The following is a 25393-nucleotide window of genomic DNA, read 5'->3' as shown; positions in this document are numbered from 1 at the left end:
TATGCATTTTAATGTTAAATCTAAGAAAATATTCCCATTTAGATAACATAAAATTAGGTGGAAAACATTTGTTACGTGCTAAGTGTAGTCTGTTCTTTAATAACATAGCATGATTCAAACTATTATTGAACATAAGATCTGTTAAAATTAAGGGAAACATTTCAAAATCAGTCTGCAATTTGGGTTTGGCAAACATTTAGGTATAATGTTGAGGGAGTTTTTAGAGGGGAACTGTGACAGATCCGGTTTTTGCTTAGAAGATTATCACATCCTCTGATTTGTCTCTTTCTTAATTGTACTTCAACAAGCAACAAACAGTATAATAAAAGGAAAATATGTAAAAGAAAGGAAAATGCATCTTATTGAATTTAATAATTAACCTTGTTGACATAAACGTAAAAGGCAAACTTCACTTTTCAAGGCTCACTCATGAAGAATTTTCTCATTAATAAAACACTGACTACATTTAAGCTATAAAATTTTCACATATAACACTAAAAGAGTAATGTACCATGTTTCTATCTCCAAATTTATGTAATTTGTTTTAAATTTAGAGATCCTTTATAGCTTATAGTTATTCTTTACCAGTTCAGATATTTATGTACCTCTATATATTCATATAGAGTTATAGATTTTATATGCGTGTGTCATTAGAAGTCACGAAACTATGTAAAACTACGTAAAATAAAACTTTGTGTGAATTATATGATTGAAGACTTCATTTAAAATAGTAATTTTCAATTACATATTTTACACCACAGAATGTACAGACACCCAGTGTTTTTTTTTTTTTTTTTTTGCTAACAACAGATACAGGTGAATTTATAGATTCTTTATAAAATCTTTAAATGATTCTAAATTCAAAGCCATAGAAATAGAATCGAAATAATGTAGATTGTTAGATATTTTGATAGTACATGTTCAGTGCTCCTCTGATAACATCGACAGCTATATCTTTGGCATTGAAAATCAGTACAAGTTCTTGACAAAATTTTGCAGCTTAGAGCTTCATTTTCTTTTAAACAAGGAAAAACAGGGTTGAATAAGATATGAAAACTGGAAGGAAACTATTAATGATTATTTTTTTCTTAGTAAGTTTATCTTTGGGACCCTGAATTACCTTTTACTTTATTATATGATGTGGACAGTATGAATCCATTTAAAAACCAACTAAGTTGTACCACATTTTAGGAAAATTATATAATATAATATATATATTTTATATTTATTTAGAAGCTTTGAAATAGTACAGTAAACACTTTGCAACACGGTGTATAAACTACAGAATGTCTTTGATATTTTGTGGGTCTTCAGAATACAACATTTTTTATAACCCACAGGTGAAAAGAACATAATCACAATCTCTCTTGTAAAGTTGGAATAGTTTGGGGAACACTTGATCACACAAAAATAATATAAAACAGTCAAGTTTAAAACAGTGATATTGCATTTATAATGCACAAATTTCCTTTATCTTTATGACTGGCTTCTCGTGGTGAATATAAACATCTAAAGGGCTCAGTGACATTTGGAGAGAGAAAGATATATAGTGCTGTAAACAGGCACACACTGATCGGAGAGGCAAAATCAGTTGCCTAAAGTTTCTACAGTTCTGCACATTTCAACTCATTTCTCAGGCCTGCTGAGAGCAATTAGGTCCTATAATTGGCCGTAATGACTCCGCTGGCAATCTAATACTCAGTTACACACAACTAACTGGATGGCCAAGATAATGAAGTTGAAAAGTTGATGCTTTTGTTGGTCGACTTTGTGCAAATCATGCTGCTTCAGGTAAGTCCTGTAGAATTGACTAGCATATCCTTTTCCGTGCTGTGAAAAAGAAAAGAAAAATACTCTAAGAGAAACAGCCTGACTGTTGGTGTTTAGAATTGCACAGTATTGTAAAAGAAGCGAATACGGTTGGAAACAAGTCGTATCCCCATACCGGACCCATGTAGTGGCAAGATATTTCTGAATAGTCACAGTCATTCTGTTGTTTGGGTTTCTGAAAATGACAATTTTGACATTTATACAAATCAGTTTTGCATGAGAAATGTGAGCCTTATATACCAACCCTCAATTATGCGATTAACTTTTTAAAGTTATCTACAAAACAATCTCTACTTCACTATTTATGCACAATCAGAATAGAGGAAAAATTTGTGGTCCTTACATTTCTAGAACAAGTCTTTAGAATATCTATGATAAGTGGTTATATATTTAATTTAACAAGCTCTAAGTTACATGTATTAAATCTACATATACTAGGAGAAAACTACCAGGAAGTGTTCATGTAGTTAAAAATTAAAGGATGATTCACATTTTTGAGGTTTATTTTATCTAATTTTTTTAGAATTATATAAAAACCAAATCTTTTTATGGCCTATAATTTTGTAAGGTAAATTTATCCCCTGAAAGGAATCAGTTTTCTTCTAAGGTGGGAATAGGCGAAGGGGAGAAAAAGATATTATTGAACGTGGTCCAGTCTTATAAAATGAATTACGAAGCAGGATGTCCAGATTCAATCATTCAGAATTTATTATTTTAAGTATTTTATTTATAATGATAAAGGATATTTCTTCCCACTTATTCATAATCTTTGTAATATTTGACCATGAGCACAATGAGAACAGAAACTGCATCTCCTAGATCAGTATCTGGGACATAAGAGATGTGTAATAAAAATGAGCTAAAAATCAAGATGGTTCAATTGTGATTAAAAAACACATATATATGTATCTCATTAAAAAATAAGAACAACACTAAGTAGCATAACTGAATTGTTTCAAACTGGTGAAAAGTTACTTTTTTTGTTGTTTTTTATGAATGTAAGAACATGCTGATGAGTTCAATTCCTCTCCTACGGTATTTCCACTCATTTCAAGTAGATTTTCTAGTTATATATTTTCTTACTTTATTTTCCCTGATTCTCTCATTTATTTTTCCTCACAAACTCAGTTTCTGACCAGACCATCAAGCATTTCTTCATTAGTTCACCTTTTAGCAAAGATACATCAATTAAAATTGTAAAAGTCAGATACCACCACTGACAGAAATCAAAGTGAAAATGAATATATACATCTTCTGTGTAGTAACCAGTACTGAAAATAATCAAGTCATATTTTTATAATATCATATAATATCATGAATTATAAAATGAATTAGCTATAACAGGGGGTCACATGGTAGCTATTATAACTTACCTGGTCATTATGCTACAAAGAGTATTCTATTATATAAGCAAATAGAAACTTCACTTTTAAAAGAATCGAATCTTATTTTCCTATGCCTTTGAATTCAAATTCTCTGCTTTGTGATAAACTTGATAAATATGAATGATTTACATTTTGTTTATATCAATCAGGATTTAAAATTCTCAAGTAAATTAAAATATTTAGCCATCACAGAAACTCGGGTTTATAAAATGAATTGCAACAAATAATTATAGCGATCAAATAACGTATTGTCTAAACTGAACAATTGTGTAGCTGAAAGGGAGCCCTATTAATAACTACACAAGGTGTAATCTTGTGCTTTTCTGGAAAACCCAGAAAATATCATCATCTTACAAATAATATAATTTTTTTCAAAATAAGTTGGAGATATTACTTACAGTTTGAAGTTTGTCTTAAACAGTATAAATCAGAAACTACTGATTTTTAGGAAACATCATTCTACTAGTTCAAAATAAAAAAGAAACTCAGGAATGACCTATACTCAACCTAAAAACTAACTCATTATGTGCAAAAAATGAATACACTGAAAAGCTACTTCTTAGTGTAAATGCAGAGATTAGTCAACCTAACACATGTTTATATGAGTAAAATATTTCTAATTAGGTTAAAAGATTACTTATAAAAAAGTTATTAGCATAGATATTATATGTTCATTTGATTTAATTAGGATACAGAAAGAAATCTGGTTATTAAAGTGGTTCACTGTTACAAGAACACAGACGTTTAGCATACAATATACTCAATATCTGAAATATAAACACAAGCTTAAAAGGTATATTTTATTACTGCTTAGGCTTACATGTGTGCTGCTTTTATTTAAATTGCACCTATTTCAGTAGTTCTCCGAATAATATAATCACCTTTCGTTACATTTACCTCTTCCCATCTATCTGTTAATTCAGGAATTCAAATCTGAATAGGACAAGTGTAAGGGCTGAGGTTGAAGGTCAGAACAAATTAGAATGGAGAGGGAAGATTTCCTTTATTTCAAAAGCTAATTTCCCGAATGTTAAGAATTGCTAGACAAACTAGAGAAAATAAAATATATTATTACTAAAGTTACAGTCATATACATTTTGTTTCAAGGCTTTTAAAAGGCGAGTCTGAATACTGAAAAATCATTGTCCTTTGGGGGATATATGGGTTAATGTTGGAAGTAGCACACAAATATAAGAGAAAAATTGACGTTATTACATTTTAGAGTCCGTACCAAGGACAATTATTCCACAGTATTAACGATTATGGTCATGCATTTGTTAAGCATTTCAGGCTAGAGAGTATGGGTCAAATACATTGAATCTTCATGCTTTCTGATGTATTCTGTATATGTTTTGGAATTATCAAAGCATAGTTGGAGAATTTCTGCTTTTTCTTTTCATTTCGCAAATGCATTTTTCCTTAGCTCTTCATCAGCATGTATAGGGATTTGGTCACTTGATATGAATAAAATATTTTATTTTCATTCAAGTCAAAAGTAATAGAAAAAGGACTATTAGCATTCCTTTTTTTTTTTAACTATTTCAATTCTTCCTTAATTATATGTTTTTAAAAAGCTGTACTTATAAGTATTTACAAAATATATATATTTTGTAGAATTACACATATTCACTTTAAAAATTCAAAAATAAAATAAAATTCATTAAAAATTTAAAATTCAAAGAGCACAGAAAAAACCAAATAAGAATAAAAGCACTCAAAAATACCCAAAAAATGATAACTGCTGCTAACAACTTTGTGACTGTCTTTCCAGATACTGTGATTCCAGATTACTGGAATTTTATTTTATTTATTTATTTGTTTGTTTGTTTGTTTGTTTTTACCTCTATTTATTCATTCACTGCATTTATTATTCAAAGTATAAATGTTACATTTAAGACATTTATCTTACTGCCTGAACTACAGATGAAAAGTTACTATTAATGGAGAAGAGATTCAAATATCTACCTTTTATAATTTAGCATATATATGTGTGTATATATTTAACATGTATATGTATGTATATTTTCAGCATATACATACTATTTTAATGAAAGTTCCATGATGCATATTTTTCCTTATACTGTGGAATCGTGTTATTGCCTTTGGTAATTTGTAAAGTATGATATTAAACTGTTGGACATTTAAAAATTCTGATGAATGACTTAAGAAGACTGCCTGTAAATATATATGTTGCAAAACATAATTGAAAAACATCACCAGCGATATTCTATTTCTTCAACATACTATAGTTTAATAAAAATCTGGTGAAAAATAATATTGTATAATATATTAAAATGACAATTTAATCATTTGAATATTCACGTCTCTACTTGCGTAGCAGGAAGCATAATACTCTTTATACTTTATGACAGCGTAAATCACAGAAGCTAAAGTAATAAATAAAACTTAGGAAGTGATCTAATCTATTTCTGCCACTGAAAGAAAGAACAGCCTTCAAATATCCCAGATGATCGAGACTCTCCACTACAGTGAAAAACTTCTAGAAGCTGAGATCAGTGAGCTACTCGGGAAGTCATTCAAATGTTTCCTGAGCCTCACGGTCAGGACACTTCTTTATGTATAAAGTGAACCTACGGTACAGGAGTTTAAGCCCATTACCCCTTGTAGGAGTCAGAAACACCTACTCTCTGTTCCCTGTGTGAAAGCACATCATAAACTGAAAGATCATTTAAAAGCAAGCCCCATTAGAGATCTGTCCAGCGAATAATCAGTTCTTTTAACTTTCCTCTGTCTTATTCTTGAACCATTTTTGAAGATTCTCTTCAAAAATGTCTCTAAAGAATTTTTTTTCTGTTTAACCCTAAAGTTCTGAGATGAGCATAGTTGTTAACTATTAAAAGTGGGTCGCTGCTTTGTCTTTGATCTTCCCACTTGAACGCCCTTATATTTTTAATATAAGGCTTTCATTATACTTATATTATACTTATATACTTATATTTTTAATATAAGGCTTTTATATATATTATTTATAAGGCTTTTAATAAACGCTTTTTTTAAATATAGTTGTATATTGTTCATATTGTAAATGTTTTCCTCCTCTCAAAAAATTGCAAAAATATTTGAAATTAAATATGTATAAAATTTAAAAAATTATATGCTATGGTTTATTATGAATTATAAAGACTGAAAGCCTTCTGTTAGTATAATACAGATTGTCTTTCTGTCTAATAATAGTAGCTCAGAGCAATGTAAACTTGCATTCTTATATTTATTTCATAATGTTCACAGCATTCTCATGTTAAATTTCCTTTTTTCCTTTCATCAAACAATATGCCTCTTTATTCTAGTTTGACAGAGTTAAGAGATTATAGAATATATCTAGAAAGCAAGAGTTCATTTGGAGGAGGTGATTCCCATTTGTAAACTTGATTAGTTTTTTAGAAAGGAAACTTTTTGAAATAAATGACTCAAACAAGACTTCAGACCACTCACCTAAGAAATACATCGTAAAGCCAAGTGTTTATTTTTAATTTAGTCTATATATGCACGCAACGCTTACAACATAATTTGCAATTATTAAATGCCTATTAAATTAAAAGATAAATCCATGGGTATTTTAAGGGATAAGAAATCGGCAAGTGTAGTTTTGTGGATTAGAAATGTACATCAATAAATGCATCATTTCTAAGATAGGAGACAAACATACTGAGTATAATATTCTCTTTATAGATATTCTAGCTCTAGAAATTCTGGCACCCCTAAGATCTTGCTCATGAACCTAGTTACCAAAACTGCTATTTTTTAGTTGCGATGGAGACTGTATATGAACTTGAGGTCACAAAATAGAAATGAATTGGACTTCATTTGCTTACTAAGAATGGTGTGTGCAAAGACAGAATTAATTTCATAAGCTGGAAGTTACCCTTGAGATCAAGCAGTGTTGATGCACTGTGCAAAGCCCTGTATGTACCACCTGTGAAAATTACAGTATTTAGTAATACAAATGGAGCTTATTTTTAAACCACATTTTGTTGTTAGTTAAAAGACTTCATAGCCTTGAAAATAGGGGCTTCTATCTGTCTACAAGTAGAGTCCAAAAGTATGGCAGAATACCATTACCTTCACATAGCTTTGTTTGAGCAAGTGAGTCTCCCAAAACATCATAAATTTCTTGTAGATAGAAGATCCATAGGCTTTTAGAAATTTCTATATACTTGTATGTGTTTGTGTGTATGTGAATATGTGTGATTTAAAACTACCTTCTTATTAAGGCGATAGTACATTCACCAAGAAATATCTGCTCTATGGGTTACTGCAACCTTGTCAACTACCATTAATATATATATTTTTAACATCTTTACTGGAGTATAATTGCTTTACAGTGTTGTGTTAGTTTCTGCTGTATAACAAAGTGAATCAGCTATATGTGTACATATATCCCCGTATCCCCTCCCGCTTGCATCTCCCTCCCACCCTCCCTATCCCACCCCTCTAGGTGTTCACAAAGCACTGAGCTGATCTCCCTGTGCTATGTATTAACAGGGTAGGTGTAATTATAGTAACTCAATTTTGTTTGGTTTAAAAATCTTTGTCTCTAATTAATTACTTTAATTAAGAGTGCTTTAAAATCTACAACAAAAACCAGTGATAGTATATTAACTCCTTTAATTAGACAATATACTTTGATTATTATCATTATCTGAATTGATTTAAGCAAGATATCAAAAAACACATGGTAATCATCTAGAAACAAAAATTGCCAATGTTCTAAATATCTGCTTCTAAATGCTAAAAAAATAAACTTTTATATTAAAATATTTGTTTTAAAAAACTTAGCATGACAATGTACTTGCATTTTGTAGATTGAATGGATGTATTCCAAACTTACCTAGAAATGTCAAAAATTATGCCTTGTAAGCCTAACAAATTTTCCCTGAGGGCAAAAAAAATAATAGGACATGACCCTACCAAGAACACTTTGGCCACCATCCAGGCTCTCTTTGACAAACAAAACCCCCTTGCCTGAATGGTATCTTAAAATCAAGTCTGGAGATTGAATTCTTTTTAAATGCTCCGCCCCTACATTGGCATATATTTAGGAAATGGAACTCTCTAACACATATTACTCTCCATGTTTATAATATCATTGAAAAAATTTCTGGAATTCTTTACCATAATGCACTAAAGTATGGAAACTGTGATTTGTTCCACAACTATTTGAAAATTGCATTCTTTACATGGCAATAAAGAAATACCCTTGAAATTTCTTTTGAAGACAATCCACTCAATTAACTCTTACTTTAATAATGACAAAAGATCTTTCATTTAACTTGGACAAATACCATGATTATGTGTCTCTAAATTCTAACAAGACATCCATATGCTTCTTTAAAGAATAAATGGTTCCTTTTTTTTTCTTCGAGAATTATGGAGCTGATAATATTTACTGACATTTAGATACTTATATTTCTAGTAGTTTCCTTCAAAACAATATTATAAGGAGATCAAATTAGTTACTTCCCTGTCAGGTTGAAATTAGCATTAATTTTCCAAGTAAAGGTTTGGAAAATTCCTGCAAGGCATTAGTTATTCCTCTAAGTATAGGGATGTTATACCTGTTTAGACTTATTTGCAACAAACAACATCACTGTATCACAATATTAAACCAACTACTAGTGACATGCACAACTTTGTCTTTTATATGAAAACCAAGCAGAAATTCCAGCAATGAAAGATATGGAAAACTTAAGAATAAATACATAAGATCTTCATTTAAAAAATACATAGCTATGTAACTAATTTATTAACCACTAATAGCCTACTTAAATAGTGAAAAGGTTTCAAAATAATTCAACTAACACTTTAGATAGCTAAGCCATGAAAATAAGTGGAAAATCTTCTGGGCTGGTAAATAAAATACTAACAGCACAATTTTTACAAGGTTATTTTCAAAAAAGAGACACAACACACATGACTTAGAAATGGTGTGTAGGAGTATGGCTATTTATTTAATATACTTGATGATCTGATTTCCCCTAACATCATTCAGTTGCTTCTATGTCAAAGCACATAGCAGATTAATAACAGGAACTGCAGGCTCAGAAGGGGGTTGAAATGCTGACACACTGAAAAGTGAAAGCTAACCACTGGTTTTCTGTATTTAGAAAAACATCCCCACACTAAACAGGTTAGGAACCCAAGACTACAGGTGCCAATAACTTCTTAAGCGGGGTTGCCAGATAAAATACAGGGTGTCCAGTTACAGTTGAATTTCAGATAAACAGTGAATAATTAGTTAGTATACATACCCCCCATGCAACATTTGGGTGTCATGCATTTTTATTTGTTAAATCTGGCAACCCTATCCTCAAGATATCAGCTACATGATAGCACAGATGATACTAGTTACCACCTAGGAGAATGTTATGCTGTGTTTCCTAGAAAAATATTACACTATATTCTCTAATTAATTTGTAGAACTGTAGCTCATATAATAAATTTTGCACATATTTCCATATAAAATGATTTTAAAATTAAGATGTAAGAATTCAAAAGGAGATAAAATGTAAAAAATCAGTTATCTATTATCATAGATGAACACAATCTTGTCATTTAAATTTTTTTGTATTATGATTAAATTTTAACCTTGATTTCAAATGAAGTATTTGTTTTTGTGAGGTAGATATAGCATATTTGATAAAATGTTCTTTCTTCTTTGCATAAGAACCATAATTTTTAATTATTTATTCTAAAATTTAAATCTAAATATACATTCTAATTTTAGTTCTATTCTAGAAACTCATTAAACTACCTCCCTCTTGGCCTTTCAATTTAATCTAGAATCAGATAATTAGAGATTTGAAAACTGATAAGCAGTGAATCAAACTCAGCTTTAAAAACATCACAAAAATGAGAAATTGTTAAAATAAGATCACTACCATGCTTGTTAAACATTAAAAATCATTTTAGTTATGTTCTAATTAAATGACAAGAGTTAAATCCTTACACAGTTATATTACATTCCATAACTTTAAACTTTGTGTTTGATTAGGGTTTTTCCTAATTACTGCAAGTATTTAACCACCTAATAAAGTCAATAAAAGTCATGTTATACATTTTCTATCTATGAAAAGTATCACAATAAATCTAGGAAAAAGGTCAAGTTTTAAATAATTAACCTTTGTTAAGGCCAGTATTTGTTTAAATAATTAACCAGGTTAAATAGTATTGACAATGTATATTTATATATAACATATCTACATCATTATTAAAATATGACTAAAGTACAAACGTACCTACATGTCTTGTAATAAAGTTCTCACAGAACAAAATAAAAATGTTGTATCCTTGTTTTAAAAAAAGCATCTGAGATACTCTTTAGTTGCCACAATGCCATAAAGAAAAAATCTTAAAATAACTTGTGCAATACTGATGATAAACAAAAATACCAAAGGCTTAAAAACTGTTACATGAAAACCCCAGAAACCCAAAGGAAGCCAGATAAATTACCTCTAGCCATAGTTATCCCGTATTACAACAATCTCCTGCTCATACTCATATATCTATGGTGGATCCCACTTTATGTTCATGTATAAGATTACTTCATTTTTACTTAATGTTTATGTATATGTTTGTGAATTATATACGACAGACAACTGAAAAGAAATAGACTGTGAAATTAGCAGTTGGTGATATTGAAATATGAGGATTAAGGAGTTACTAAAGAGAAAGCAATCAATCAGAAAAAAAATAAATAAATAAAAAATAAAAGAGCTAGTAGCAGTATATATGTAAGGCCAGAATAAAAGAACATGAAAATCAAGGAAGGTTGAAAGATGATGAAATCCAGGAGAGTGTACGTTAGGAGTGGAAATGGTTAGGTTTTGGGGGGTTGTTTGTTTGTTTGTTTTGCCATTCAGAGATTACTATAATTATATTAATTTATGTAAATTGGGAAGATGCCTAAATAACTAAGGAGAAAAAAAGATGCACTCGCTTCCTTGGTTTCAGGATGTTTCATTTATTGATTAATTGATGTAGTCTAATATGGCTTTATGGGTATTTACTTTGCTCCAGACAAAGTTCTGGGATTTAAGACTGTAAAATGAATACACATGGATTCTTCCCTAAAAGATTTACCAGTCCAATAGGCTAACAATTGTTTTATAGGATAGTTTAACAATAGCAATTACATATAAAATCTATAAGAAGTTACAAGAAGATTGTATATATCTCTTTGTCTGGGAAGGCTTCCCATTAAAGGTAAAAGGAGTTGAATCTTGATGGATGAGTAGGAGATGGCCAAGCAGACATGGTGGGAGTGGTTTTTTCAATGAGAGAGCATTCCAGAGGGAGAATGGAATGTCAAAGTGCAAGGGCCTGGGAAAAACAGTGTATCAAGAAGCCTACAAATCACTGAATGGCATGAAACTAAAAAATGTAGGCAGGATTTAAACAAAAAACTTCTAAAGCTAATAAAAGTGTGAACATTACTGCAGCCGAAACAGAAAGCCTCTCAAGATTTTTAAAGAGGAGCATATTAAAGTCAAATGTCTGTGAATATAAATAAATTCTCTAATTATTTGACAGTGGAAGCCAGACAGAGAAGTAGAGGGGTTTTCATTAATTTTGGTGAATTAGGAAGAAATGACTGGGTTCGGGGAATGCAAAAAAGAAAGTACGCCTGTGTCTTCTCACAGGGCCCAGTCGAGGATCCAGGGTTTATACTTTACACATCTGTAAATAGTTTGCATTCCATCACCCTAAATCTTCCAAAAGTGACAAAGTGTTCTGCAGTCAGAATGACTGCCTTGGATGTTTTGTGGTTGATAACTCAATTCTAAGGGTAATTGTGACAGAAAAAAAGCAGTGATACGAGCTGCTCAAGGAAGTGGTTCTATCCCACTGTCTCAAGCCTCAGGTTCTGTCAGCAGCAATTAAAGCCAGGAACCCGGAGAAAAGATGGGACATTTTTTTCCACAAATTTTAACAAAGAAAAATAAGGCATATAATAATCACAAATATTAAATACACTGTATAAGATTTATATATGATTTATGTAAGATTTTTATATGAATTTTTTTTTTTAACTAAAATACTGCTTCAGGGTTTATTTTTTTCACAGAGAGACACTCACAAGTAAATCTCACCCTAGGAACATCTGGTCTGCAACTCACAGAAATGGTGAAGACACAGGGACAAATTTAATCATGGCATTTAAAATAACATATTTAAAGTGATTAAATGTCACATACATTTGATCAAATCTTTCCTATCCAAAAATAACTCCCGTTGTATCTCGATCTCCTAGTATTTTTCAGTTATCATCTCCCCTAGTGTCTACTTTTCACTTCTAAAAATCTTAATTTAAAAAAGAAAGCACACTTGTTTTTTACGGTCTCACAATTAATTGTGAGATTGGGGATGCAGTCTTCTCCCAATCATCCAGTCTCAAGACCTGAGAACCATCCTTGATAACTACTTTCTTTGCCTTTTATTCTTACATTTATAATTCTAATACTATAATTTTTTTTCAAAATGTCTCTGATCCTTCCCCTATCATTCTCCATCGGGCCCTTATTACCACAAAGATTGACAACTGCAGTAATGCTCTGCTAGTAAACCAAAAACAAAAATTAAACCCCGTGTAACAAATCCTTACTGACTTCCTTCTAAATAGTCATAAAGATAAAAAGAAATAAGCACATATAATGCATGTAACTGGGCACTGGAACTTAGTTGTTAGGCCTCCTGTTTTCTAGACAAAATCATGATACCTATGCAGAACTGATGGGAAGGTAGAAGACAGAAAACAGAGAATCATAAAATCATGAGAATTACACCTGAGAGAGTTCAATGAATAAGGCATACACAAAAAAGTAAAATTTGGGCAGTTTTTCAGGCATTTCTCAAAAGGCCTTGTGACATCATTTGCTAGTTCTTTCTGACTGTGAAAGACAAAAGTACAAAAATATAAATATAAGGCTAACTGAAGAATCGGGTTTATCAGATACTAGGGTTTTAGGGAAGAAAAAGGAGGCAGGAAAATCTTTGGGCTTCTGTGTGTAAAGACTAATTTATGGCAGACATAGATATCTTTGGTATATCTTATAGAAAAACCCAATTTTCCACACTAATAGACTCTTTACATTTACTTTTTGTGATAATTTTAGGGCATTTGTGTCTCTCCCACAGGGATATCAGAACTCTTTGGAGTAACAATATCTTGCCTAAGGCCAGAAGTTACTCTAAAGGGTTAGTACAATTGTCAAAATGTAGATTAAGTCAAATTGGATATGGACATCTATTTGTATCACTTTTTAAAATTTTTGACCTGAAGAAATAGTCTTTATTTTTCTACAATCATCAAATATAATATGCTGCTTTCTATATGAAATAAAAATCAGTTGTTTCAAAAAAGAGTATTCTTTGTCAGATTATTTTTACTGTTTACTGCTCATAATCAAATATCTCCACTCATTGGACATGCACAAGTTAAGTAAAATAATGAGAATACGAAATGTTTAAAGTTATAATCATGCTTCGTGACTAACATCTTATAAAACAAATAAAGCTTAGTCTTTACTGGGCATTATACCTTTGGTTCTCGTCTATCCATTTCATTGGTTTCACAGATGAAAAAGAAAAATAGGGATACTGTACTTTTAAAACATATGTATTATGTGAAAGAATATATACTGCAGATGTAAAATAGTGATATATCATGAAAAGAACATTTGGAGTCTGATTTTTCTCTGGGAGTAAAAGAAAGCGTAATTAGTTCTATTTAAACGCAGAATTTAAAATTTCTCCATACTCAGGCTGATGTCATTGTTCCAATTTTAACTGAATATATGGTTGCCCTGAACACCTAATGAGTGCTTCCTTTGGGCCAAGCACTCACTGCTTTAAGTATGTTAAATAACTTAATCTCCACAATGAGCTTTTGAGGATCTATGTCACAGATAAGGAAAATGAGTTATGGGAAGATTAAAGAAATTACAGAGGTCACACAGCTAGTAACTGGCTCGATCAGTATTTGAACCATGGCAGATTGGCCGATTGGCTCTATAACTGGAGCCCTTAACTACACATCACTTCTCTGATGTGAGGACCAGTATAGAGACCCACTCTTGTAATTCTGTAGCAGGCTATGTGTCCAAAGGAAGTACATGCATACTTTGAGAACAAAATCAGAAAATGATGTCTTGTGAAATTAAGTGTTCCAAGCTATCGTAAAGTCAAAATGAATAAAATTAGTGATGCTTAGGAAAACCTATCCTGAAAGTAATGACTAGAGTCTTTTTTAAATATTTACTAAGGACACCACAATCCAAGTAGGCGAGCAGGTTGTACTCCATATACATTGTAAAGGAAGAGGAAAACTTTTCACTGGTATTGTAATATGTCTGAGGTTGGTTTCTTCATTTTTTTCAAAACTATTTCAAAGGAAGTTTGTATGAGGTATTATGAGGTATGGAGTGGAGGGATATCAATAATTGAAAATGCTTTTGCATGTTTCTAGCACGGCCCAGAGCAGATGACACTGAGATGACTTGATCCGAGTTATTTTGATCTGTGCAGGAGGTATAGTATCCTTATAGGATGAGGATGCCTGAGGCTTTGTGTGATCGCTAGTAATGAAGTTGATCTGATGTCCTTTACACCTTCTCAACCAGAGTTCTCATAGTATTTCTATTTTTCCCCTGGATATCTCCAGGAGTATTTCAGTTGATTGTTATTACATCTGTATTTTAAATTAAGATATTGATCCTATTTTCACATCAGTCTGTGATAAGTTCATGAGCCAGAATCATTTTCCTATATGGCTGGCCTTGAGAACATTTATATAATCTAGATCTACGGCAAACAAAACTGAAGGCCACCATGCCTACAATATAGTACGTCTTCAATAATAAGTTTTCTTGAATGTGGGTCACACTGTTTTTGTCAGTAGCTTGGGAAGGTCTGTTTAAAGCAGCTGGTTAAAAACCTTTTTACAGTTTCAAACTACCATAGCACTACTTTACAATAAAGAATAGTATTATAAACAATAGTACTTATTGATATCTACCCCTCAGAATTAGAAAGTAGTTGAAATGTGAAAAACTTTATTAGATTTTTAAAGAGACATAGATTAAAAATTAATTTCAAAACAATATAATATACCCTTTGTAAATTATGTTAAATGCTTTTATTTAAAGCAAAGGTAATATTCCCCCATATTGGATATTTTAGCACACCTTTTATAAGCATTAAGAAATCACAATTCCTATGAAGAATTCCTACAAGGCAAGCAACTTAAGTTCTCAAGGATTATGTTTCTAGATTTCAAGGTCAATTTTAAGTCTGAGAGATGAAAATAAAATTATTCAATGTCAAGTATTTGCCTAAAAACAATTCTAAAGTTTGCCTGCATTAAAAAAAATATACCTTTCCCAGTCACAATTCAATAGAGTCAATATTTTGTTGTTATAATTTGAGAAATAATTATCTTCCCACCGTTTCATAATATAATTTAAAAATATAGATTTCTCAAATCCTTAGCTTTAATTCAACTTCAAAGGAGTTAAAATTCACTCCAGTTTATCAATAAAAGGCATTTCTACATTGTCTACTACCCAAAACCCCTTTGCCTATATAAAATTGAGTATATTTATATAATCATAAAATATTCTAAAACATTTCTAAAATTATTTACTATAATCTGAAATTCATAGAGCTTATTTCATGACCCTTAATTGATGAGAAGAACTATCACTTTGTAACACTGGTTGTGTATTTAGGAAATTGTAGTGTGTCTTATTTCATCTTCTCATGCCTATAAAATAGGCACACAGTAGTAGCTACTACTATTATTAAATCTAGCATTAATGTTTAGCTAACACCATTCCCCCATTTGATTATTTTTCCTTTCTTAAGTGTGTGATTAATTCATGCCTCCACCCTTACCAAGCTAATGCTACATTTTAATTTACTCTCCAAAATATCAATCCAAGATATAATGATCATATATAGCCTGTTTGCTATATCCTCTAAAATAATTAAGAAAGCACATATCACCACTAGGTTTAAGGAAAGTAGGCCACTTGACCCTGAATCACTAATGATGGCTGCTGCATTTTTATTTGTAAGTCATTTCACAGTAACTGACACCAAGAATTTTCCTTAAAATTTAGCAGAGGATAATATGATACCAAAATGGAAAATTCTTATTATAAGAGAAATAAGCCAACTCAATAAAGAAAAGATTCAATATTTGACAAAGATATTTAAAATATTTAAAATATCTTCATATAGATATTTAAAATCTATAGTCATGTCTTTATAAATTATTATTATATATAATATGAAGTCTTAAATCTTTAAGTTGTAATGCAAACTTTTAATAGACATACTCTATGGTACTTATTGCATATATAAAATATACTACACTTTTTCGTACTCAGCTTTTGCACTATATATATTTTCCCATATTTCCTTCTAAAACTAGGATTTTTAAATTTCTGTTCCTAGACATTTAATCATCCATTGCAATTCAGTGTGTGAGAGGGGAAAAAAAGGATTTAAGAAACCAAATGTTTCCTTCCCCAAATTCCAAAGTACGAAGATAAGAAGTCATCCGTGTAGAAACAGGAAGGAAAGGAAATATATAAAAATCCAGGCTTTCTCAATTGCCTTTCCTTTTCCCCTAGTAGAACTGAGCCCCATCCTTCACTCCTTTAAACCAGCCCCAGTGTTAGAAAAACATTCTGTGGGAATACATCACAGGGCTAGAAAGTGCTATTCCACCAAATTACAGTTGGCATATGCGTACGTTTGTAGTTTGTAAAGCTTTCTAGGTAATGTGCTTCCATTTCTCTTAGGAGCAAATACCAATGTCAAGGTCAGGATATTTATCTGTGTAATATTTGTTTAAACACTTAACATTTGTTTTGTCACCTCTCCCCTTTTCTTCTTAATTCACAGTCCCTCAATCCTTTAGAGTCTCTTCAGATATGTTATCTTCCACAATGTTAATCTCTTTATTCAGAGTCTCCTTTAAGCACCATAGTCTCCACTTTGCCACAATCCTCTAATCTAGGCTCAAAGAAATGTGAAGTAGACACATTTCAATTTTTCTACTCTTTTGTTATAATCTGGTATTCAAATCAACATATTTAAGTATTTGTTTCGGTAAAACACCACTAAGTTAACAGAAGATAATGTTTCAATCAAATAGAAGATATAACGACAAGTATCAAGCTTTTCTGAAATACTAGACATGATAAGAACTCCAAAGATAGTAAGAGAAGTCATATCCAAGGAGAACACATCCTAACTAAATTATCTTTTTAAGCTTACACACTGATATGTTTTAGCTATGATATTTGCTTTCCCTATATTATCAGAGAGACTAACCAGCTATTACATTTTAGTTAAACTCAAATATATTGCACTAGTTCATTTATTCAAACTATGTAAAATTTTAAAACCAGAAAAATTAATCTTTGGTTAGGGCCCAGGACAGTGGTAACACTTTGGGTGGTAGTAACTGAAAGGGGACAGAATGGTGGACTTTTTGAGATACTAGTAATGTTTTGGCTACTGGACACAGTACCCAGTTAATGTGGTCACTGATTACAGAGGTGTGCTCCTTTTGTGAAAACTTCTTGAGTTATACGTTTGTGATTTTTATACTTGTCTATATGCATACTGTACATTAATCAAAAGTTTTAAAATAAAAAATAAAAATGCGTTGTTATCAACAAACCTTATTTTAATCATGAATCAAATTAATTGTAAATGTAAATAATAGTTATGAGAAAATTATGGAAATTTGAACAATAACCAATCAACGATAGCAAGAAAATTTTTTTAGGAGGCATATTATTCCTGTGGTTATGTTCAACTTTATCTTTAATAAACATGCTGAAATATTAATGAATTAAACAGTAGGGTTTCTGGGTTTGCTTTAAAAATATGAAAGAAGAGGAAGTGTATTAGCTTTTGGATGAGACAAATTTGTCAAGAATTGGTAATTGTTTAAGCGGAGAGTTTAGTAAACTATTCTCTTTTTTGAATAAGCTTGAAATTATCCATCATTTAAAAAATGTTTAAAAATATAACTTAGTAGAATGTATGTGCTGTACATAATATCATTCCCTATTACCATCGTTCTTACCAAAAAGATTGAGGTAAGTCAAGAATCAATATATATTCACCAACACAGATCTAGATTTCATGACCTCCAATGTAATCATCTGATGAATAATTCTATGGCAAGTAAACCTTAAAACCACACTACTAGTGACTAGCAAGGGGATTGGTTCTGGCATCAGATTTATTAATAGTGAAAGAAAAAGGTACAATAATTTTATACTAATTTTACAGGTCAGTTTCGAGGTTTTCTATATATTTTTTTAAGAATAAAATGATAGCAACTGTCAAACTATAACGTTAACTCTCATATCTATGGACCTATTACTCCTACCACCATTTTGATTAAACCTACATGTGAAGTATTTTATTTTAAACACACCATCAGGTGTACATCATCAAGACAACTTATTATATTTACTTTATCTACTGTTGCCATTTTTGACTCAGAACTTTTTACCAATATGTTGCCCTTTGAGACAAAGCAGTGATGTTTAGTTAGGTATGAGAGAAGCTTTCTGCCCTGGCTATTTCTTTATCCAGGGTGATTCAAAATTTAACCCAGGAAATATATGTTTGATATTGATTTTATTTATGTATTACTTCTTGGCTTAGGACTTTTTTATTTTTCCAAACACTTATTTTGACAAAAAAATTTACAGATATGCTTTTTATGGAATAATGTAGGAATTATCCAATTTTCAGCTGAAACATAGTTATTGGCATAAATATGAACCTTGGAACACTTGATGACAAACTAATGTCAATTTTCCAGTTTGTGTAAAATATACAATTAAATATCCAACACAAGTAATATTAGAATCTTGTGTAGGAGTCCAGCTAACACCAACATTAAAAGAGAAAAAAAAGCCCTACTGATTACAACATTTTTACAAGCAGTAAAAATAATGTCTTCCTCATAATACAGAAATCTATTTCCTCTAAAGTGTCATGGTTAATTTTGTTATATTATGCAATATGAACTCATCCTCAAAAAGTACAACCAGGACCCCAAAAAATAAAGGAACAACCAAAATTGATTGTATCACTTATCTGTTTCTCAAAAAGCACCATATTATCATGTTAACAGCTTCCGATAATGAAGTAGCCGTTAGTTAAATAAATTTACTCTTATGTTAAGCATAATCTCTGTCTGTTCTTTCTCTGGTTAATTGACAGATATAATTAAAAATTAAACTAAATTAAAAACATAATGCTTCTCTATGTGTTGCATATATGCACAACTGTATCCATACAACAGAATCATTAAAATAGAACACAGAGAATATATTTATAATCACTTGTTGAACTCAATGATTTAAAAACTATCTTTGATAATTTAGACAACACTTAAAAGTACAGGTTATAAAAATTTTATTGAAATCAATTTCACATATAATTTTTTCAATCCCTACAGTTAAAAAAATGTATCTCTAGGAAAAAGAATATGGTTAAGTGCCTAGATATAATGCATAAATATAATGTCATATACTGTAACAATTAAAAAATCAGAAATAAAATCCTGATTTTTATCTGTAAATTTTCCAGCTTACAATTTGTTTTTATCCGTGTCCTTTTGTATGTAATTATATTTTGGGGTTCAATCTTTCAAATCTTCTATACTGTCCCCACCTAAACTGATGTAGTTAATTAGAAATCACTAACACAGTAATTAGGGAGTCTTATTAGACCTAGATATAAAACTTCCAAGATTTTTATTATAATTTAGGAAACATTAAATGGACTCACATTATGCTGAGTTTAGTCCTGATTCAGTAGTATTATTTAATCTTGAACAATGAACCTTATAGTCCAAAACAGTTTCCAAGCTATATTGTCTAAATGATATTAATTCCTATTAAAAGGATTTCAGAAGACGCAGACTCACTCAAAAAAAGTCTGGCACGGTGAGTATTGAACAATGTTTAATAATAGTTATAAGCAATTGAATTTGTATATTCCAGACTTATTTACAATATCTTTATAATTTAATGCATTTAAATTTTGACCCAAAAATCTTCAGTATGATGAGGCAGGAAAAAATCCCAAGCAGATATTCCTTTTCACTGAATAATTCTGTTTACATTTTAATTGATAATCTTCCTTTGTTAGGCTCACATGATGCACAAATGCGTATATAGATTTACTTCCAATGTACCAAATAAGAAAGAGGATGAAAATGATCTGTAATATAAAATGAGGTATATAAATAATATAAATATGCTAAATGTTAATTCAATAAAATGCAAAGTGTGCACAAAATAAACTGCTTTATGTAGATGAAGAATCATTTACTAAGCAGTGTAAAACACTGAAAAAGATATAAATTACTTTAACCAATTGTCTTCTCTATATGACCCTAAATGTTTTATTTAACCATGTATCCATGAACTCAAAAATGTAATTAATAACATGCAAATAAATAACTCCTACCTGGGAACTAAATAAGAAATATAAGTGACCATAACGAAGAAAATGTATATATGTATATATATTAGCTTTATAAAAATGTGAAGGATGAGAGCTAAAGTATGAAAACTATTAGTAAATAAAACATGTAAAAGATTGTTTTACAGACCTGGTAAGAAAGGGGGGCAATTAATATTCTAAGAGAGTTAAGAAATTAAAAACAAATTTAATTCCCCCTTAGAATATGAAGTAAGTCCCTTGAATAAATCAAAAGAAGTTTAAAATCTTAAAGTACTGAAAAACACCATCATATTTCACAAAACATCTTGGTTAGGTGTATTTCAATATTTTGAATGAGTTCAATATCTATCTTCCCTCATAAAACTTTGTAGGTACTATCTAGAGAGAAATACAACTAATGTAAAACATGTTTTTTTAATTGGAAGAAAAGAAGAGAGCTTGCCTAGAGATATCAAAAACTGTGTGTAGATGTGTGTGTAAATTAAAGTATGATGACAGCATTAAAGAAAGTTTGGGTGCTTTAAAAACACTCGTTCGTCCATTAATTCATTTTCTATCACATAATTATTTTGCATTTATAATATGCATGGCTGGGTAATGAGTCTAAATATGCCAAGAGAGTATTGGATACTAACTAGTTTCAATGCACCCAAAAGCACAAATTTAAATGATATGTGATAAGTCACAGAGAAGCACTGCTGTCTGAATAAGTAAAACACAAATTGCCTACAGAAATTGCCAGATGTATAGATGTAAAATGAACAGTTCTGTTTCATATCTGCACCTCAGAAAGATTTTTATAGCTTTCATTTAAATCCTATTAGTTGAGGAAGACCATTGCTCAACAACTAAAGGAGAAGAAACAAGATAGTTTTATGATATCTCATTTATCTAGAGTATACAAAGGTGTCAGTCAGCTGCTGCACCAGTTAACTGGAGTAATCACATAAATTGTGAATAGATTACCATTTTTCAAAGAAGTGAAATATTGCAAAATTCAGTGAACATTTAATTCTAACAGTAGATATATGGAGAATATGAACTGGGGTCAGGTTTTTTCTGATCCTGAGTTGTCATTTGTTTCCTGCTCACAGAGTTGATGTGAGTAAACTATTTTGATTACGAGAGATTAATTCATAATTACAGAATAAAAGAATTTAATGGAAAAATAGAAATACTGGTGTGATTCAAAAACCAGAGATTTGTCACAAAGAAATAAACTAGAAAAGTAAGAAAATTAGTTAGACTCACAAATCTAGAGGTATTCTTATAAAGACAAGTGAGAGAACAAAAATCTCAGAAATAGGATATTATTTAAAAAAAAAAAGTAGCAGAACTTGGAGAAAAAGTGAACAGAAACAAACATATCTATTAAAAAAGGAAAAAATACTGAAAAAGATGTCCATTCATTTAGTAACATATGGACCTAACAGACAAAAATGTTAAAAGGCCACCTATAAAAATACTTCCTGTGGAATTTAATATTTGATAAAGTGTTGCTATGCTTATGACATTAGAGGAATATACAAATTCCAGAGAAAACACTACACAGGGGTACATAAGTATGAGGGTAATCTGTACCAGTAAGAAGTCATTTTATTTTGAATACTGTATATGCTCCTATACTATCTTGACTTCAACAAATTATGAAAACTTAGAGGGCCGACTAAGATAATGAAGGAATTGGAAGAGGTGTGACTCAACAAAACACACTCTACGATATCAAACAAGTAAAAACTTGAAGTGTTAGGTAGAAATAATATAGATGCCAAAAAGAATGTTCCTAAAATGAGGGTTACTGAAAAGAAGTCTGTCTAAAGTGTCAGCAGCATTTTAAATGCAATGTTTCAAAGTTCTGACATCTTTTCTTACGTTATGATATGTATGAGTTGGGTTGAAATTTCAAAAGGGCTCAAAAGTAGGCAAAAACAAAGTTAGGTCAGGAGACAGCTGATTTTTTGACACACCTGGACTAGTCTAAATGTTGTATGCTATGAAAGCAGAATCAATTGTAACACTTTTCAATGGATGGTTTCTTACAGTCCTATGATTGTAGAAAATTTCATGGATTTAGGATTTAAAAATCATGATGTCCATGTAGGTTTTTTTCACTTTATTCAATATAATTTATTATTGTATGACCCTTTAAGCAAATGAAAGAAAGATTTCACACATACATTTTAGATGAAATTTCATTGGCCATTTATCTTATGATTGTCTTCAATTCTTAGGGAATGACTAAGTTTTTGACAAGAAATCAACAGGTTTCCAAATAACAAATCCTCATACCTTTAGCACTGTATTGTTTAGGCTGATTTAAACTGAAAGATATGCTTGTTTCCAGACAAAAAAATCTGAAGAGATAATGTTCAAAATGTGAAGCCAAAATCATAAGCAAGAATGATTACAAAAATAATATTAAACATGTTGTTTTAACTTTTGGGCTTTTCTAAATTACATTAATGCTATAACTTTTACCAGTTATATTCTTGAACTTGAATTATTTTTATGATCTTTATTTTTTCAGACTATCTAGATGTTTTATGTATAACTTACTGTGTCAGTTGAAAGACTCAGTAATTTTAAATAACATGTCAGTAATTTTAAAGAAATTCTTGAATCCTGAATGAAAAAATATAACTATTTTTAAACTCCAGAGAATATTTTTATTTCATTTTAATAAGTGTTGAAAACAATTATTGATTTTTATTAAGACTTAAAGTATTTTCATATTTTTTATTACTTTAATAAAAATTAAAGTTAAAGCTAAGCTAAAATTTATTAACATTTTAAGATAAATCTAAACACTATATTTTGACTATATGACCATATCCTACATGTTTAAATTTATTTCCTCCATCTTTCAGTGTATCCCTTTGGTCCTTATCAGAGTATTAGCAATATACAACATTATGACAAAAATAAGAGGAGGCATGCTTGTAAAGAGCTCATGACTAATGAGACAAGGTTTAAGAGATATGCTGAAAATTTCTCCTGATTAAAAAAATAAGTTCCATTTCATTAAATGCATTGTGTATACTCTTCATGGATCTTTTCTTATACATTAAAAAAAGAAGAAATATAATTGTATATAGGTATTTTTTAAGAAACACAAAGTACATTGTTTTTAACGTGCATACACGCACTTTTGCGTAAAAGTTGTTTTCTTACAATTTTTAATTTTAACTTTAGCAATCAGAGGTGTAGAAATGGAAAGTTCTTGGGTGTAGACAATGATCTCATTTGTATTATTAAGCGTATCACCATTTCTCTGTCATCATTTTATAAATGACAGTGGTAGCCTCATTAGGCTTTTTTTAGGGCTTTACAAAAATAACTAAATATACAGTTACTTTTCTTAACATCAAAATGTGCATTATGTTCATTAAAAAACAAAATGCATGTTTAGCAAAAGAAAAACTGCTTCCTCAATAATTATTTAAACATTCTGATTTTAAATAAAGGTAATTAGTGCTAATTTTTAGCTTCTTTAATTACATAAGGGACGTGCTTTTCAATTTAGAAGATGAGAATATTTCCATTCCTGATGATAAATGATACACGTATTAACAACTACCACCATGTGAATTTGGGGGGCAAAATTGTCAGGAATGGAGGGTTTTGGTTTAGCTTATACAGTTAGATTAACCATAAAATTGACTATGCCTATTAAATCAGAGCTAGGAAGTAATTTTAAAGATAACTGTGTGAGACTAAGATGACATTAAACACTAGAAGTTAAAAAAAAATCAGACATGATTAAAGTTATATGAAGAACTGAGGAGAGTATAAATAAAAACAACAAAATAGCTATTTTTCTGCTTCTTTTTCATCCCGGCCACACTTTATCCCAAACCCTAAATTTTGAGCAGTATGAGCTGAGCTGGCTAAAACAGAAGACGGAAATTGTTATTCAAAATTAATTAATTATAATACACATCTGGAATAATATGCAAACAAATCTTAATTTTCTTGGTAAAATAATAGATGCATTCTTTGATTTCTAGCAGCACATATATCTGACAACATATTTTATAATCCCTGAAATCAGGGATCTAAGTGAAATACTAGATTCTTAAAAAGTAGAGAAATTTTTGTTAAAATATATGTAGCATCAATATTTTTATCAACAAAAATTGTTACCATGATTCTTAAAATTAAAAAGAAAAACTAGTCAGTAGAGAAAAGACACTTGTAGATGTTCAAAATTTCAGTTCTATAATGTAAGTGAAATTTCATCAAGGTTGGTACTCACTAAGAGTTAAAGAGGTTGAACTGATTTTTCACTATATTTGATGTAGATTTACCAGTTAATATATGCTAACAGGAAATATTTATATTTATTTAGAAATACAAATTTGAATTACTCTGAATCATATGCCCTTTGAATTTTTACCTTGAAATTATTGATAATGTACTTCTATAATGTATATTCTTACTTTAAGTGAAACACCAGTGAGAATATGTTGTGTAAAATTTGGAAAAGCTTGGTTTCTGATAATAAGTAAAAATTTAAATCCAGAAAGAATGAATAAAATTCTAAGTCCAGAATTTAGTTTGAGGGGCAAAGACTGAATCATAGTCCTTATTTATTAAAATTTGATTTTAGGCTACTTTAATAAATATATACTAAAGAATCTCAAAGCATT

The 25393-nt window shown here is 30.3% G+C and overlaps 1 protein-coding gene across 1 annotated transcript in view; it reads right to left on the bottom strand.

The window, feature by feature from the left end:
- Positions 1-739: 739 nt before the first annotated feature.
- PCDH10 (protocadherin 10) overlaps positions 740-25393 on the bottom strand; it is a 38316-nt gene continuing 13662 nt past the window's right edge. Inside the window, exon 6 of the mRNA XM_057546327.1 lies at positions 740-1830. Within this exon, the coding sequence (XP_057402310.1) occupies positions 1811-1830 (20 nt within the window). The 3' untranslated portion in view covers positions 740-1810. The remainder of the gene's footprint in view (positions 1831-25393) is intronic.

Source organism: Balaenoptera acutorostrata, chromosome 5 (genome assembly GCF_949987535.1).
Source record: "Balaenoptera acutorostrata chromosome 5, mBalAcu1.1, whole genome shotgun sequence".
Taxonomy (NCBI): domain Eukaryota; kingdom Metazoa; phylum Chordata; class Mammalia; order Artiodactyla; family Balaenopteridae; genus Balaenoptera; species Balaenoptera acutorostrata.
Note: the sequence above shows the minus strand (reverse complement) of the source record. Positions and strands in the feature narration are given on the sequence as shown.